Raw genomic sequence first — 18,433 nt, 5'->3', positions numbered from 1 at the left:
AACACTGTTGATTCTGGGCGTTTCTATGGGGTTAGGACAGGCATCTACTTAATCCTAACCACTTCCTGAGCTCCTGGACTGTGCCCAGTTGATCTTTTCCTATTCACATGGGTGACTTCTGTACGAGTGCCCTGGGGAGGATTAGGATAGTGATGACAGAAAGAGCGACTTACCCTCTCTTCTTTTCCATGGGGACAATGAGCTGTGCAGAGATGCCCCACACTTCTTTCTGAGCTTTACATGGGGATTTCTGCAGGGCAGCTCTGAGGCCTCGCAGACCCTGGTCCCAGCACTGCCTGGAGCTAACACATCTGCTGGCAGAGACTCTAGGGGGAAGGCAGCCTGGGCCCTGAGAAAACAGGTTCCAAGGGGCCAACTCCCTCCCACTGTCTCCGGAAACCACTGGAAAGTGAGAAACCTCTGTGCTGTCACCCTCCAGTAGCCAGAGAAGCAGCTCATAGCATTGGGAATGAAGCCCATACAGTGGGAATGAAGTCTCAGGTGAGCTGCCCTTTGGGGATTTAGCATTTGACCTGCCTCAGGTGGTCTCAAGCCTCAGCTCAGTAGCAGAAGATGATGTGTGGAGGTAGGGACATTTACCTACCATCTCTGTTATTTTCTGATCCTGCCCAGGGCCTCTCAGGCCAGCAAAGTGCTTTCTCCCTCTGATTTTCATCCACAGTACCCAGCTTTGCTATTTTAAAACTATCACAACTATGGCAGGTTGTCCACTGGGACTGGGGGTTGGGGGTGGGAGGAGGATGGGGACCCTTCCTGAGATGGCACATTGGGGAGCTGGCTCTGTAGCTTGCTCACTGGGTCATTCATTCACTTATTAATCAATACAGAATAAACAAATACTGAAAAAAGAGCATTTGTAAGACCATAGACAAAACTGCTGAAAGTGTTTTTTTTCTGGAATACAGATTATGTGAGAATGTCACTTTCACTTTCCTAGATCATCTGGGGTATAAGTAAGTATCCTTACTTCTATAATTACCAAAAGCAATATAGGTAACTCCATTAAAATATATTCACACTCCCCCCTTAAAATCAAATTAAACTTTACAAACATTTACTGGAGCCACATGTGGTGACTTACTCATTGTCACTTGCACCAACAGGACATTCCCATGTGGGACTTTAGGGACAAAAAGATGATGGAGCACAGCAATAGACTCTCATGGCACCTACCCCAGAACAACAACCAAGCAGAACCCAGACTCTCCCTTCCCACAAAGGCTACATTTACTAATGATGGTCAGGGAGACACTCTCAGAGCGAGACCCTGGGGTAATCCAGAGTAAGATGGAGGCCCCTGGGAAGCAGGAGCACAGAGGAGCTGAAGTGAGCAAACATCTGTAGGCCAACAACCTCCTGTGGTCCCTGCACAGCTACAAAGTAACAGTGCCTCAGCTTGTATCAGAACATGTGACAAAGGCGCAGCTATGGGTCAGTTAGTAGCAAAGGGATAGATTAAGGACTTTCTTCTCTCATCTTCTTTTTCCTGAAAGGCTTATTTAGCCAGAAATGAATGCAGAACATTATTAGTTATCTACCAATCTATCTATATTTGTTCTACATATGTGCACTATTATACACACACACACACACATGTATACATACACACACAAATGTATATGTAGATATATGCATATGTATTCACACATGTAATTCTTCTTCCTCAACAAGCTCATGCCCTGACTGGCAGAGTCATGATCAGCAGTACCACATGACATTAATAAAGCCAGAATACCTTAGAAACTGCTTCATCACTGGCAAGATGGCCCGAATCGAGACAGTGAGTTGCCAAGGACAGATATCCAGTGACCCAGAGAGCTGGAACTCAGGTCTTTCACCCTTAGTTCAGGGTTCCTGCTTCTGTCCTCTTAAGGATGCTCTGGCTCAGAGACAGTCCCCCAAACCCGGGGCCCTGGGGTGTATGGGGTTCTGTCACAGAGTATGCAGGGCCTGTGTGCGCATGCTCTGTTCAGCCGCTGGAGAAGCTCCAATGATGTTGCTGTGAAGCCTTTCACACCCTTCCAGGTCAGTGCCTTATTTTGTGTCAAGGTTCCAAGATGTAAAGGAGTGGAAGCAGGCTCCCCAACTCCTACCCGGGATTCTATGTCCATGTGTACCCTTCTGTCTAGAATAGTGCTAGCATCAAAGTCTAGTCCACTTGACCCATTCTTTCCCACCGAGCCGGCATCTCTAGGAGGCATTTCCAGCTCCCCCAGGCAGTGGTGAGACTTTCTCTCAATCACCCTGTCACCCAGCACTCGAGGCTCCTCCTTTCTTATCACCTTTAGCTTTCTCTGGCTGTTCCTGAGAAAAGAAAGGGCCTCTGGTGTTTCTCCTAGCATACCGAGTGCTCCACTATGTGTAGAGAGCTTTCACAGAGACACTCTGTGTGGCCGATACAGGGAAGTGGCAGCTGATGGGGTAAGCATTTACATTTACTGGACCCCCACCCCAGACCCTAAGATGCTGTTCACTGAGACCTGGATAGCACACTGCCTGCTTTTACATTTGAAAAACCTTGGGAAGTCAGTGAGATTTGTCCAAAGCTCCCAGCCACAGGGCTTTGATTGGTTACAGAACTGTGTGGCTCCACCAAACAACCCTGCCTCATGTTCTCCATCTCTGCTCCTTTCCCAAAATATGGCTTAGGATGCAGTTTCATAAATCACTTATAAGATTTACTTTATTTTAAATTATATGTGTATGTATGCCTACAGAGGCCAGCAGCGTTAAATTCCCTGGAGCTAAAGTTACAGGTAGTTGGGAGTCTCCTGACATGGGTGTTGGGAACTGAACCCAGAACCTCTGGAAGAACAGTGTATATATTCTTAATCACTGAGTCACCTCTCTAGCCTGTGCAGGCATTCACAAATAAATGCTTGCCAAGTCAATATACATCGTCCCATGTATATTTTCCCCTTTGCTGGAAAAGCCTACTTTCTTCTATTAGAATTGGAAAACTTTGGTGCCATTATTGTAATCCCAAGCCCTCTCACATCCAGTCTTATGTCCACCCCATAGTGGCTTGGATCCCCTGCAAGAACATCTTTGTGGAGAAATGCACTGGCTGCCGCTGGGCAGGTGGGTATCTCTGGCCAAGTGTAACAGTACAGGATCTGGGTGGTACTCTTTCGCTACACCCTCACACCTCCTTCTCTTGAGGAAAGCAGAGAAAAGGAGCGAACCATGGAACTATGGGCAGGCAGGTCATGCTGAAACCCAACAGTTCTGCCCGTGGTCAGACTCAGCTCTGTAGCTGCCTGCAACTTCAGGCTAGGGCACTTTGAAAAACAGCCTTGGGCTTCAGGCAACATCCTTTCTCTCAGTTTTCATAATGTTACTGAGGAGCACTGAATTCCTGCTAGTTTCAAAACCTTGTAGGGAGAATCTAATGAAGCAACAGGTGACTATGTCTGGCGCGGTCGCTTTGCCCACAGCAGCAAGCCAATCAGTGCAACATGTCCCCCACCCTCCAATTTGGGTCTTTGTCTCTGTTCGGTGTTTGTCTCCTGCTGTCTGTGATCCTCTGTTTCGTGCACCTGTCACGGAATAAAGTCTCCTTCATGGGGCAGAGACAGGAGCTACCTACCCCAAGCCCACAGAACCACCCAGGTCCCTGTCTGCCCACAAGCCCACCATGCACCAAGCCACTCCACCCCTGCAAGATGCAAGCGGTCGAGAGCAGGCATAGCCCACGAGAAGAAAGAAAAGCAACAAACTATTAAAAGTTAGCAAAAAAGAGAAGCACTTACCGTTTGCTGCGACCCCCAGGCTGGCGGAGCCACTTTTAACTAAGAATGAATTAGGGACAAACTCTTCCTCAGAGTCTGAGTCCGGGGTTGGCTGGGCCACACCGTTGCCTAGCAACCGCCTCTGGCTCTCATTGGCCGGAGGGGAGGGGGGCGGGGAGGGGGACTGCTCAATAGGGGTTGATGAAGCAGATGAACAATGCAAGGGAGCACCTGCGGGCCACAAAGACAAACACAGACAGAAAAAAATAATAATGAAAATCGATTTCGAGGCACACGGGGAAGGGGAGGCAACAAAATAAAACACGCATCAACGGGGGAGGGGGCTCTGAACGCGACGATCCACTGCACGTGTGGCCCGCACAAGGGCTGTCCCTGTGCAGAGAAAGTTGGCGAGCAAGCGCTCCTTCTGAAGAGCAGGGACAGCTCACAAAAGTGGGCCTAGCAGAATACCTCAGAAACAGCAGGAGGGTCTTCTTGTTTAGCCTTTCTTTAACAGAGGCCGGAAAACCCCGGGTTGTCTTCTGCTGACTGCGCTTTTTTTTTTTTTTTTTTTTTTTTTTTTACAGAACAACCGGCTGCCCTCTATAAGCCACAGTGGCCTCTCTGGTAAAATGAGCAGCCAGGGTTGGGTGAAGGCCGAGCCCTTGCGACCCAGCCATTCTGTGATGTCACTGAACTGAAATGATGTTCTTATTAGTGAGATTTGAATCCAGCTAGCCTGCAATAAGTCCCGGGCCTCATAAAAAGGTAGTGAGAGCTGGAAAAAATGATCTAAGGCTCTCCCCCACCTTTAGTAGCTTAAGAACGTCAGCATACCAGTGTTTTAGTTCTCCGAGGATCTAACATTTTTTTTTACGATTCTTAAATTCTGACATTCTTTGCAAACTTCTTGCAATCAAGGGTTTTAGTGGTCTTACTCACTCCCTTAAGCAAAGAGCGTAACGTAATGCCAGGCTCACGGAAAGCACAGAGGAGACACTTGTTGCACATATTAGTGCTAGAGATCTGATAGACTAGGATCCTTATGCTCTGATAGCTGAAATGATAACATTTCTAAGTCTGTCATATTAAGACACTGGCATTTTATGGGTTCCAAAAGGCAGAGATCCTGACTCTGATCTTCTGTGATATAGGGCTATTACAAAGTTCTAAGGGTACGGCTTTCAACAGTTCTAGGAACAAATGCCCAACTCTTCAGAAGGAAGGGACAGCTCGGGAGAGTTCACCTTCTTGTCTGCGGAGAACCTTTCCACACATGCAGTACATCGAGTACAAGAGAGGACATAAGCACAGACACATACACAGGTATACAGTACAACATAGGCATTGCCCGGCAGCAAGGGCTGTTACTGTCTCACACCTGGACTGGCAGAATATGTGTAAGACATAGCCCTATGTCACCAGTTCTGCGAAGGGCCACAGCCTCAGGAAACACAGCCCATCCCAGATCAGAACATTTAGCAGGATCCTTAGAGGCACAGAACTTCTGATTTGGGTGGTACACATAACAGAAGGCCTCATGGTTCAAAGCCATGTATTTTACAGCTCCCACCATGTGACTGTCAACCCCTGAGTCTAACTGCCAGTCACTGCTTCATAGAATTGCTTCATGACATTTGGCTGGTTCATTTCAGAGCTTCATTAAGGACAATGCAGAAAGTGGGGAATCAGTGACCAAGGTACATTATTTGGGGTGGCTTTTTGTTCTTGGTCTTGGTTTTTTTCACCCCAAAACTTTGGGCTACGATTCAACTGTCCAAACCAGTATTCCTGATTCACCATGAGAGCCTTCCCTGACACGCTTAGCAGCCAGCACAAAAGGCCGAATACAGCTTTCTCTGAACCTGGTTTCCCCCATTTGATACCATTGGTTTTTTGGTTATAATTTAAACATCTGCAACACTAAAATATACAATACATCCTGTGGGCATGGGTCACACTCAGAGTGGGCTTCCTAGGTCTAACAGAACCGAGGTTTACATCACTGTCTACCGTTTTATCAGCTCTATGATTTTAGGGAAAATGACTTCCATTTGCCCATTAGAAAGCTGTCCACTCCCCCTGCACTCTGGTTTTTATGCAGCTGCTATCAGCACTAAAGATGATCTGTGTGACTGTCCAGGATACAAGAGCATATAGGAGCCCAGAGTCAGAGCTTACCAAATGTTTAGGAAATGGAACAAAACCATTACATCAAGATCCCTGTTCATGACTCTTCTCCTCCTGCAATCTTTCTCTACCAGGCTGCATTTATTAAACAACATATACACCCATTTTCTCATATATATTTTTAAAATCTCCAATCAGAGTCTTTGATGAACTGGGCCATGCCATGCCAAGATGTTACAATATCAGACCAAAGCTAAGGAAGAGAGTATGTTGTTCCAGAATGCTTCTGACAGCCCCCTCACCCCGCCCTCAGTAGAACTTTCTCATGCCCCATTCCAACAACCACAAGGCCATAGAAGCGAGGAAGAGCCACACCAGTTTCTGGGGGGAGGGGGACAAATAGCTATTTGGGTTTGAAAAGCTTAGGTAAGCATCCAAACGCTGACACCATTGCATACACTAGCAAGATTTTATCGAAAGGACCCAGATGTAGCTGTCTCTTGTGAGACTATGCTGGGGCCTAGCAAACACAGAAGTGGATGCTCACAGTCAGCTAATGGATGGATCACAGGGCTCCCAATGGAGGAGCTAGAGAAAGTACCCAAGGAGCTAAAGGGATCTGCAACCATATAGGTGGAACAACATTATGAACTAACCAGTACCCCGGAGCTCTTGACTCTAGCTGTATATGTATCAAAAGATGCCTAGTCGGCCATCACTGGAAAGAGAGGCCCATTGGACACGCAAACTTTATATGCCCCAGTACAGGGGAACGCCAGGGCCAAAAAGGGGGAGTGGGTGGGTAGGGGAGTGGGGGTGGGTGGGTATGGGGGACTTTTGGTATAGCATTGGAAATGTAAATGAGCTAAATACCTAATAAAAAATTAAAAAAAAAAAGCAAAGCTTAGGTAGACAAGGAAGAAATATTTGCACTTTTAATACCAACTAGACATTTGCTTTTGTGCCACTCAGTATTTGTGTGTATTCCTTCCTATGTATGCATGCAGGAAGAACTTGCCTATCTATGTAAACTATAGGATAACCATATCAATTAAATATCAGACTGCTTGAATTTCTTCATAATATAAATTTTTGTTAACTCTTATATATATTGTATTTTGAGTATATTTTTCCAGTTCTCCCCTACTCTTTTTTTTTTTTTACTGTCCTTCCCCTTTTTCATTTATCCCCTTGAAAATGTCACCTCTACTTTCATTGGATATATACATATATGCTATGTACATTTCTTAGGATACGGTCCCAGTGAATCCAACTTTAGCATGGAGTAGGTAAAATTGGGCAAACTGAGGGAGAGCAGACACCTGCAAGGTTGGGGTGGAAGACGTGGCAGAGCTCTTACCAGCGATGGGCGTGGGCTTCCCCATGGGATACTACAGATATAGCTCCATTTCCCATGGGAAAGCTTAAGTGGTGGAGGCTCAGAGTAGTGCAATCATTTGTCTGTGGCCAAAGGGACCCATTAGAAAACTCGTCCCTGAAAACGTCTTATCACTGAATCCTGAGAAGGAAATTGATGAACCCTAATTTGGATTCCCAAGGAGGCTCAGAGAAAAATACAGGCTCAGGGAAAGAGATACAGAGAAAGCAGAATTACCACCATCTTCCTTCCCACTGGTCTAACCCAGGGTCAAAGTCAAGTTTTACCAGCAGGTGACATTGCACGTCTCTGTTTTATCCTTTAAAAGCTGGAGCAACCTTTGGGATAGCATTGAAAATGTAAACGAGGAAAATACCTAATAAAAAAAATGGGGAAAAAAAAGCTGGAGCAAGAGCGAGCGAAGTGTTGCTGGGAGTTAATGACCTGAGGCTCACTAGTAGCCCAGGAGTCAGCTTGCTCTCTGTAAAGGCTCAACAAATACTGCTCTCTCTGCTGTCTCTCCATGCAGAGACCTGAAGAAGTCGGTTTCAGAAAGAGACACTGAGAGTTCTGCAAGCCTGCCAATGAGACTTCTATAAAATTGTATCATTTGATAATATAACAAAAGAAAAAGAGAGAGAGAGAGAGAGAGAGAGAGAGAGAGAGAGAGAGAGAGAGAGGATATACGGAGAGACTGCAGGTCAAGGAATCCTGATATCTAAATCACACCTTTGTGTGAATTGATACTAGCCTTTAAAAAGAAAACCATTTGAAATCCAACGTATATGCTCTTCTGGTGTCATAACACTTGGAAGGTCGAGGCAAGAAGATTGCTGTGAGCTGGAGGCCACCTGTCTCAACCACTATAAGCAATGATGAAATAAAGACAAATATACACCCAAAGAGAAAGAATGAAAGAAAAGAACATTGCCCTCCAACCACAGTACAGTAGTTGTCCCAGGAACATCTTTTAGCACTCTGGATTCTGAGAATAATTTTGGAATATATCAGAAGGCTAAATTGTGTGACATTAGCTGATAGACAAGTTCATTTCTTTCAAAGAAGATCTATTAACAAGAAGGACCCCCCCTTCCTCCCTCCCCCCACTTTACTTAGCATTCCTGAGAAATCCATTTGACTGCCCAAAGGAAATTGTATTGCTCAGTGTTTAACCCCATCCAGGCTATGGTAGGGAAATCTGTGGCATGTGTAAAGTGTCAACAAGTACAAGCCCCTATCTGGACAGTTTTAGTTGTGGCCTTTGGGGAGAGATGATCCTGAGAAACTCCCTGGGTCATCTGAAGAGCTTCCTGGTAACTTTTGAACTGGAAGCCCTGTAACATAGAAGTGCTGAGCCTAGCTCACAAGCATCACTAAAAAGTGACACAACATCTCTTTCCCAGCGCCACTTTAATCACTTCACCTAGATGGAGCACCTTCTCTCTCTTCTCATGAACAGACATCCACTGTCTAGCTGCCCATGGAACAAGTAAAATCCTGTCCAGTTCTGAGGAGAGGCAGGGGCACTGATAATACCTAAGAGACTGGGGACAGGTGGAGGGTCAGCAGCCCTTTTGCAGCAACACCACACGCTGCATCTTATGCCAGTCAACTGTCTTCATGTCTACTGCTTGAGCCAGCCAGGGGCCATGCACTGTTCATCTCTGTGCTCTGGTCCAGCCTAGAGTCTCTCATCAGCACCAATTTGCCGAACTTGTTCCCCTGGCTATTTGCATTGATTCCATCTCATTCCTTTTCAAAGGGATGAAAATCTGGGAATGGAGAGTGACCATCTGTCACTTGTTGGGAGTGCCTTGTGGGGGGATGCAGCCCCAATTTGTACTTGCTGTTCTGTACTAATCCATAATGGCACCCTGTTTTTATAAAGGATCTTATTTGGACCATGTATTAGGTGGTTACCCTGTTGTAAGGCAGTGAGGTATACACTGAGCTCAACACCAGAGGAATCTGTAGTCATGGAGCAGGAGGATGCTCTGGGCAATGTCAACCGAGCATCTCACTACCTGGCGATCCTCTAGCCTTTCACCTGAACTAATTCCCAAGGTTCTTCCCTGGTCCAGCTTTACAAAGGATGGAAGCAACAGCAGCCTATACTTCCTGTGTTGTTCAGAAGATTAAAAGAGGCAATAAAAAGATGCAGGATAGAAATGATTTTAGTTACAGTAGGAGATCAGATTCTTCTAACCCAGGAAAGGCTCCTAAGATCTTTATAGAAGGTACAAGTTTGGGTAAATGTATTAGAAAAAAGGTTAGCAAAAATTGAAAAAAAAATCTTTATAATATCACTATGTGAACAATTTTAAATTTGAACATGCTTTTACATCTTTAATCTATTGTTCAATGGCATGCTGGGGAAATGGCTCCACGTGGAAAGGTCCTTGCCATAAAGCCTGACACCGAGTTTAAGCACCAGAGCTCACATGACAGAAGGAGAGAACAGACTCCTGCAAGCTGCCACTTGACCTTCACATGTAAGCCTTGGCAGACATGTCCCCTCAAATAAATAACAAATAAAAACATAAAAAATGCTCTGTAATGAGCATATGTAGTTCTTTTCATGCTTTTAAACCGGTGTTTTAAAACTGCAGGGGAAATGAAGTAGTAAGCATGAAAATATCCCGTGTCTAGTAGGTGCTAAGCGAGCTGTTGGCCTTAAGTATAAACACAGATTTATATACTGAAAGTATTAATATAGCTAGGTATAAGCTAATTTTTAACTGAGCAATTCCACCTCTAAAAACTTATGTAAAAATGACTTTTGAAAGATTTTTATAGATGTTCTTAGCACATAACAGTAAAACTGAAAAATTTAGAGAAAATTCTCAAAAGGTTAAACATCTTTTATTTTAAAAACAAGTGCATAGTTATATAAAGTAAGACACAGGCATGCGATGTTAGGATAGACAGAGTCTGTTAACTGTGCTTATAATGATGGCAATCAGACAAGCAGGGTGGAAACTGCAGGAAGGCTCTTCTGACTCTCTCTCTCTCTCTCTCTCTCTCTCACACACACACACACACAGGGCAATCAGAAAAGCAGGGTGTAAACTGCATAAAGGCTCTTCTGACTCTCTCTCTCTCTCTCTCTCTCACACACACACACACACTCACACACACACATCTGCAAAAAAATTTCATATCAGTCATGTTAAGACAGTAAAATTTTGGAGTTTATTTTCTTCCTTCCTTCCTTCCTTCCTTCCTTCCTTCCTTCCTTCCTTCCATCCTTCCTTCCTTCTATCCTCCCTAACCCATTACTCATTCCCTCACTCCTCTCCTTCCCCCCTCCCCTCCCCTCCCCTCCCCTCCCCTCCCCTCCCCTTCCCTCCCCTCCCCTTCCCTCCCCCCTCCCCTCCCCCCTCCTCCCCTTCCCTCCCCCCTCCCCTCCCCCCTCCCCCTCCCCTCCCCCCTCCCCCTCCCCTCCCCTCCCCTCCCCTCCCCTTCCCTCCCCTCCCCTCCCCTCCCCTCTCCTCTTCTTGTTTGGTTTCTGTGTCTGACTGTTCTGTTCTGTGTCTTAATTCATAGCCTACACTTGCCGGAGATTCGCTATGCAACACAGACCAGTTTCAGACTCAAACTCTGGTAATCCTCCTGTTTCAGCCTTGCCAGGATTCAGGCATGAGCCACAGTGCCTGATTCCTTCATTGCCCATTCTTTTCAAGGAACAAATTCAATGGGGAGGTCCCAAGGCCTGACACTATTACTGAGGCTATGGCACGCTCACGAAAAAGGGATCTATCATGACTGCCGTCTGAAAGACCCAACAAGCAGCTGAAAGAGTCAGATGCAGATATTTTGCATCCAACCAATGTACAGAAGCAGCTGTCCCCTGTTGTTGAATTAGGGAAGGCTGAAAGAAGCTGAGGAGAAGGGCAATTCTGTAGGAGGACCAGCAGTCTTAATTAACCTGGACTCCTGATATCTTTCAAACACTGGACCACCAAACAGACAGTATATACCAGCTGATATGAGGCCCCCAACACGCAAGGACTTCCGGGTCTGTGTTCATTCAGAGATGATTCACCTAACCCTCAAGAGACTAGAGACCCCTGGAGTTTAGAAATCAGGTGGGATTGGGGGTGGGGGCATCCATGTGGAGACAGGGGGTGGGGCGGAGGCATGGGACGTGGAGCAGTCAGAGGGTAGATGGGGAAGGGGTGGGGAATGGAATATGGAGTTTAAAAAATGAATTACAAATAAAATTAAATTAAAGAACAACAGCAAAAAAAACCCAGCAAATAGTAAAAGTTATTTTAAAGGGAAGACAACACACACAAAGATATCCAACTCAGGAACCAGTTCTTGACCAAGAGCCCTGCTGGAAAAAGTCAGGTAAGAGGAACTCCCTCCCTGTAAGTCCCAAGCTCAGTGAGCAGGGCAAGCCCTGGTTCTCAGGCTCCAGCCCAGCAGCTCCTGCTCTGTCAACCCCCAACCCCCACCCCCTCAGTTTGTTTTCAGAAGCAGGTCCTGGTCATCTGTCTCTGTGACTTATGCTGGGAAAATGGTCTTTGGAAACAAGACACAGTAAATTACTCAGGTTCAGGGCATCTGATCTCCTCCTCCGCCTCACGAGTGTCTTAGGGAGTTTGGTTTTGTTTTCCTTCACTCATGAAGAACAGAGCTCTGCTTTCGTGGGCTTGCCAAGGAGGACCCCCCTCCTCCACACAGAGGAGATGATAGCCGTAAGGTTTGCCCGATCTTCACATGGGGACTGACTCTCTCCAGTTAGTATGCTGTGTGGCAGAGCAGTATTTGAGGAAGACATTCATTTTACACAATCTCCATTTTATTGGAGAAATAATTCACGTGCCCTACAAGCCACCTGTTTCAAGGACACCACTCAGTGGGACTGAACATATCCACCGAACAGTGGGACTATTACTACACAATATATCTGAGAGTGTTTGCTTTGCCCACAAACATCATAGGTACCTGCAGGCACTCCTCGTGGTTCTTCCAGACCCTGTTGCTTGGGGCAATCACAGATCTGTTCTCCGTCCTTACAGTTTTGCCTATTCAAGAATTTTCAAGGAAATGAAATCATATATTCTGGGTTCTTTTGTGACTGGCTTCTTTCACTGAACATGTCTTTAAATTTTACCCACATCTCCCTATGTTGCCAGTTAGCACTACAGTGGATGGATATGTGAGATTTTGATCATCCACATATCAAACCTCACTTGTTTCCCTTCTTGGCTATTATTGCTGGCTGCTAAAGTCTTGCACATGGGGTTTTGCATGGGAAGTGTGTTTTCACTTCTGTTGGGTATAAATGTAGGTGTGGAATTGCTGGATTGGATGTTATCTTAGTTAGCTTTGTCAACTTGGCACAGTCTAGAGTCACTTGAGAAGAGACTGAGGAATTGCTCAGATCAGAGCAACCTATGGGCATGTTGAGGATGGTATTGATTGTTAGTATACAGGGTACCAGCCCACTGTGGGTGGCACCATTCCTTGGCCAGGTAGTCCTAGGCTATATGAGAAAGCTAGCAGAGCATGAATGTGAACAAGCATCATTTCTCTATGGTTTCTGCTATACTTTGCTGGTTCTTGAGTTCCCTGGTTAGAGGCAATTCATTGGAATAACAAACAGGCATGGCTTCCTTGATAGATTGTAACTGGTAGGTTAAAATAAACCTTTTCCCCCAAAGTTGTTTTTGTCAGAGTAATTTATCTCAGCAACAGACAGATGGCAGCTCCATGTTTAACCTTTTAAGGAAGTATCAGGTGATGTTCCAAAGTGGCAGCATCAGGTTACATTCCCACTAACAGCTGACTTCCCTACATCCTCGCCAACACTTGTTATTACCTACCTTTCTGAATACATCCACTCTGGTGTGTTTTATTGGCACCTTACCTACAGTAAAACTGATCTGCTTTCATGTGCTTACTGACTACTTGGGTCTCTATCTTCTTTGGAGAAATTTCTCTTTGGTTTCTCCTTGGTTTCTTTTCCTGTTTTAAGTTGAGTTGTTTGATTTTTCTTTTAAGTTTATTTTTATTTTTATAAAACTCAGTTGCAACGCTGAAATTTTTCTCAAATGACTTATTTTGTGCCTACTTGGCCAGGCACTGTTCTGAGAATTACAGGCAAAGAAGGGCAGATCCCTGCCTTCTGAAAAGTTGCATTCTAGTGGAAAAGACAATCAATGAGAAAATATCTATATGGAAGACAATCAAGTGTGAATGTGGGGGTAAGTAAAACGAAGAGACATTAAATGAGTACAGAGTCAGGTGTGATATGGTGGCTGTGTTGTTTCTGCAGTGTGGTAAAGAGTAGTCTCCCTGAGGAGGTGCCAGTAAAAGTAACTGAAATATGAGCCATTCAATATCTGGAGATTGCCTCTGCTTCAGGCAGCAAACTTAGCAATGACAAAATCCTTATAGCAGGACCATGGTCGTTTGAGGCACAGCAAAGAAACTAACTGGGCTAGATGAATGGAATTAATATGGAGAAGACTACAGATGAGTCTGGAGGTCTTTCCAGCGGCCAGGTTATAGATGGATAAATTCTGCAAAGGAAGGTCACCAGGTACATGTGTCTTATGAGTCATGTCCTCCCAGGACAGGGATGGATCTTATTCATTGCATGTGCCCACAGCCAACACAGTGATTCCACACGTAGTTGGAGTCTGTTACATGCTGGGATGGATCCCATTGAGTGTTAGAGTATATCATAACTCCCTAAGCTCCTAATCACAAAAGCTGTGAGATGTGATAGTGTTACAGTTTACACACAAGCATCTCATTTGTCGTCGCCTCTGATCTAACTCCATCCTTCTCCTTCTATGGGTAGGGGAAATGAGGACGGGTGATGTGGTTTGTGCGATGACACGTGATTCCAACTGTTAAGGAGCTAAATGAGACTCTAGCCTAGGGGAGTTGAGTAAGCTCGAGACCTGGAACTCAGACTTCCAGCAGGTTGCTTCATCTTTTAAAAACTCAGGATGTCAATTTGGTTCTACTCAAAATGGGTCTCATGAAAAAGAAATGAACACAAATATATTCATCATGTTCTCTCTCTCTCCCTCTCTCTCTCTCTTCTTCCCTCCCTCTCTCCTCTCCCTTCTTGCCTCTCATATCCATTTCCTGGCCAACCACAGTCAAACCCCAAGGCAGTTCTGTGGGGGCCTTGAATGGGACTGCAAACACAGCCTAAAACCAGCCCTCATTCTGGAGGGACTCAGACCTCCAGGATGCAGGAGACAGAGATGCATCACATTACAGGAGAGAGGCAGGGATGCAGAGGAAGAGAAGATTGGTGAGGGAGGTACTGATGGGCAGGGTGACTGGCAACTGCTCTAAGTTTCAAGTCCCAACTGAGGCTTCTCACGGACTTTTGCAGCCTTTCCTAGAGGAGTATAAGATCCTTTATCTAGGCCCCTGGAGGCTAGGATTGTGATAGGGCAGCAGGCTACTTTCCATGGAATGTGGGAGAGGAAGATGCAAGGCCATCTGTATTATTTCTCTCTGTCAAACTATGCTGGCAAATGTGACCAAAGAGCCACTGAAATTGATGGTGAGCCTCAAACAATCTGGCTACAGAGAGAGCTCTGCTCTATCAGGGAGGCTGGGGCAGCTTAACTTCTACTCTGAGATGTGATTAAGAAAGCACTTCCAAACAGCTGCTCAACATCATTTATTACTTCCTGGGGCTGTGTCTCCAGATATTTGCCTTCTCCCACTCCATTTACACAGCTGCAACATCCTAGGCCTCATAAGCGAGGAAGAGCATAACCCGATTGCCAGGCCCGCTACTCAGATGTGGGGGATCTAGGGCCTAGAGGGAAGAGGCAAGAGATATGGAAGCCCTGGGGGCAAAGAGCTAGCTGCTGGAGGGTAGAGTGGTTACTGACAGTAATGGAGCACCTACTGTGTGTCCAGCTCTATGGAACCATTTTTAAGTGAATCATCACCTTCAGTCTGTAGACCCGCTGACAGATGTAGAATAGGATGTTTAAGCAAGATGCTCAAGGTTACTAAGATGGTGGGTGCCAGGATGGGCTGTGGACCGTTCTTTGATGGGTCCTAAGCCCACACTCTTAGGCTAGGCTGGCCAGCGAGCTCCAGAGATCTGCCTTGAAAAATCAAGAGAAACACTTAGGGGCAGAGTAGACAGGTTGCTCAGTCTCGTTTCCCAGTGACTTTGTCTCATCCAGGGTAGCCCCAGAGGGAGGTTTTCAAAAGGAATCCTTGATCAGGTTTTAAGGAAGAACGTGATGGAGAAACAGACTTACTTTTTACTCTCAACTGCATCGTGTAGGGAAAGGAGCTTTTGTGTGAGAAGGACATTTACCACAGGCCTCTGGTGCATGGAACATTCTTTTGAGCTTTTTAGGTGTGCTTTGCCACAGTGTTCGCAAAAGCCGTTAGTCCCTATTGAACCAATACTATTCAAATCTGAAAATCAAGAAATAGGCGGGGCCAGGGCATCCTTCCTCAGCTGCTGTGGTGAACAAAGGCAACTTAGGATAGGCAGGATTTATTTTCATTCATAGTTTGAAGATGGAGCCCACCACAGTGGGGAAGACAGGGCAGCTGGAACTTGAGGCAGCAGGCTGCATTGTATCTACCCAGCTGGGAAGCAGGGAGGTGTGTGCTGGTACCCAGCCCTGGACCTCAGCTCACAGACTCCGATGGTGTTCACATTCAGGGTGTGTCTTCCAACAGCAATGAATTCAACTACAAATTCCCTCACAGACACACCCAGAGATTTGTCTCCTAGGTGATTCTTGGTCCTGCCAAGTTGACTGTCAACATTAACCACCACAACCTGCCTCCGAAGCCTGTGAGGGACTCCCGCCTGACTTCTTAGCTAAATGTTTGGCATTCCTTGACTTCCAACATGGCTATAGCATCTCACTTTACTGTCTGCCAGAGGATGCTCTCCATGTGTGTCTCTGTCTTCACATGGCATTCTCTCTATAAGGTTACTGGTCCTATTGAATTAGGGTCCCACCCTATTCAGGATGACCTCATCTTAGCTAACAGCTATTACAGTGACCAGATTCATATGCTGAGCTACTGGAGGCTAGAATTGCATCCTATCTAGTTTTGCGAAGCTGTGGAGTGATGGAGGACTCAATTTAACCTACAGTACCATTTTGTGGAGCATAGAATCTTCTTTGACTGACAAAATGGTCAAGTGACCATTATAATGGTCAAGTGATCTATAGCAACAACTCACAAATCAAATCTAGATCTTCCCACAATGCCCAAAGGGTATCTGCCTTAATGCTGCTCCTTGCCCACATAAGGTTTATTCAGCTGGTGTCCATTCACATGTAAAGGACTTCCACATACACCTCTATGAAATAAGTGTTATCCTCATCTCACTGCTGAAGAAAATGAGGGCTGGATAGGAGGAAGTCATGATGTTTGAAAAAAACACAAGGAGATAAGACTGTCTACCCAGTGTCACTAAGAGATCAGTGGCATTGAGGTAGGGGTTAGACACCAAAAAATGGACAATTGGCTTGCTCTTCAAGGCTTTCTGCCCAGCCTAACAGAGTAAACTGGATTCAGTGGGGCTGGGGGAAGGCTTTAAATACCTCTGATTTTTTTTTTAACTAAAAAGGCTCATCTGTAGATAGAGTTTATACTTTGGAAGCTCAGGGCACTGGGCAGACTAGTTCAGACATTCTAATCATATCTCACTTCCTGGGTACCAGAACCACAGCATGGCTGGCAAAAGAGAGCCTTGCTTTCTGGAGGGCAGAACACAGAGCACGCCATCAGGTGTACAAAGTTTCTCATTTGTTCCGTGTTGGGAGCTATTAAGACAACACTATTGTCCTGATCTCTGAATTGGGCCTCCCCCCTACCCCTGAGAAGAAAAGGTGGTCAAAAGCGGGCCACCGACGCACCGCTCTGAGAACAACCACAGATTGTTCCAGCCCTAAGTCAGCGCTGGATGTCCTTACCTCAAGATGTACCCTGATAACGCCAAGTTCCTGTTTCCCCTTGTAACTGCATAAAGAATGTGAAGTTCTATTGCCCCACCCCTCCCGCTGATAAGTACCTGTACTTCCCCTTTTGCTTGTGCAATTCTACTGCCCCATCCTTCCTGCTGAAAGGCACTTCCTCTTTTGCTTGTGCATTTAAGCCTTGGGCCTTGCTCAATACCTTGGAACCTCGATGTTACTCAGACTGCTTCAGTGTGTCGTTCTTTACACAAGGTTGTCGTCTCTCTCTATCCCCCCATTTGGTTTTTAGGAGAAGGTCCCCTCGAGACCCTCGAATAACTGGACCTGCTGGACGGGTCAGTTCTGTGAGCGGATCCTGAGGGACAGCATTCCTTGACCAATTCCAAGGTCTGTGTTGGCTTTGAGTTTCATGTGTCTGGGAAAATGAGAGAAGAAAGGGGGGCCTGCATGGTCGGAAATACATTTAGGAGGTTCTGTTGTACTAAATGCATAGAGTGTGGTGGTGGGAGAGGCAGGTGTGTGCATTTAAAACAGTTCTGTCTGAATTACCTTAGGTCCTTGGGCAAGCCAGAGAATGCAATTATCAGCTACAGGAGATGCTCAAAGCTCCTTTTAAAGGGTTCTTCTATACATGGGTCATGACCAGACCATTCATTGCTCACAGTTCCACATTGGTTTTAACCAATATTCCAGTAGAACTGCAGACTTAGACTGGGCCCTTACCTGTCTTTGTAAAAGATCTTGGTTTAAAGGCCAATAAAATGCACAGTAGGTCAATTCCTCATAATGTTATGAGGAATTGCACTGGACAGACTAGTTCAGACATTCTAATCATATCTCACTTCCTGGGTACCTGTTGTACTAAATGCATAGAGTGTGGTGGTGGGACAGGCCAGAGCAGGCCCTTAACTCAGTGTCCATTTCCTAATGGAGATGACACTTTTGCAGAAGCCTGGTGGTGAGCTGAGGGGTCAGGCTTAGGAGGCAGGTAGGCACAGTTGTGTGCTAAGTATGCATAGGGTAGGTTGGTCAATGTTCCATGCCAAAGGACCTGCATATGCTGAGGTCCAAAGGTAGGAAACAGCACACTCCTGTTAAGGAATAGTGGGATGAGTTGAATGTTTCTGTCACAGAGATGAGTGGAGAGACTTACGATCTAAGAAAGCTTACTGTACAATCTTGCCTGCCACTCCTTCTTTGGCTCTAGACTTAGCAGCAGCAACCAA

At 45.8% G+C, this 18,433-nt stretch overlaps 1 protein-coding gene across 26 annotated transcripts in view; it reads right to left on the bottom strand.

Annotated features, from left to right (window-relative positions):
* Tenm4 (teneurin transmembrane protein 4) overlaps nucleotides 1–18,433 on the bottom strand; it is a 739,850-nt gene that overhangs the window by 263,112 nt on the left and 458,305 nt on the right. For 19 of the 26 annotated variants that reach the window (NM_001310762.1, XM_006507806.4, XM_030242547.1 and 16 more), the window contains one exon: nucleotides 3,774–3,983. The exons of the other annotated variants lie outside the window; for them this stretch is intronic. In NM_001310762.1, the coding sequence (NP_001297691.1) occupies nucleotides 3,774–3,983 (210 nt within the window). The remainder of the gene's footprint in view (nucleotides 1–3,773; nucleotides 3,984–18,433) is intronic. 26 annotated transcript variants of the gene reach the window in all.

This window comes from Mus musculus, chromosome 7 (genome assembly GCF_000001635.26).
Source record: "Mus musculus strain C57BL/6J chromosome 7, GRCm38.p6 C57BL/6J".
Taxonomy (NCBI): domain Eukaryota; kingdom Metazoa; phylum Chordata; class Mammalia; order Rodentia; family Muridae; genus Mus; species Mus musculus.
This window is presented reverse-complemented; position numbering and strand designations above follow the sequence as displayed.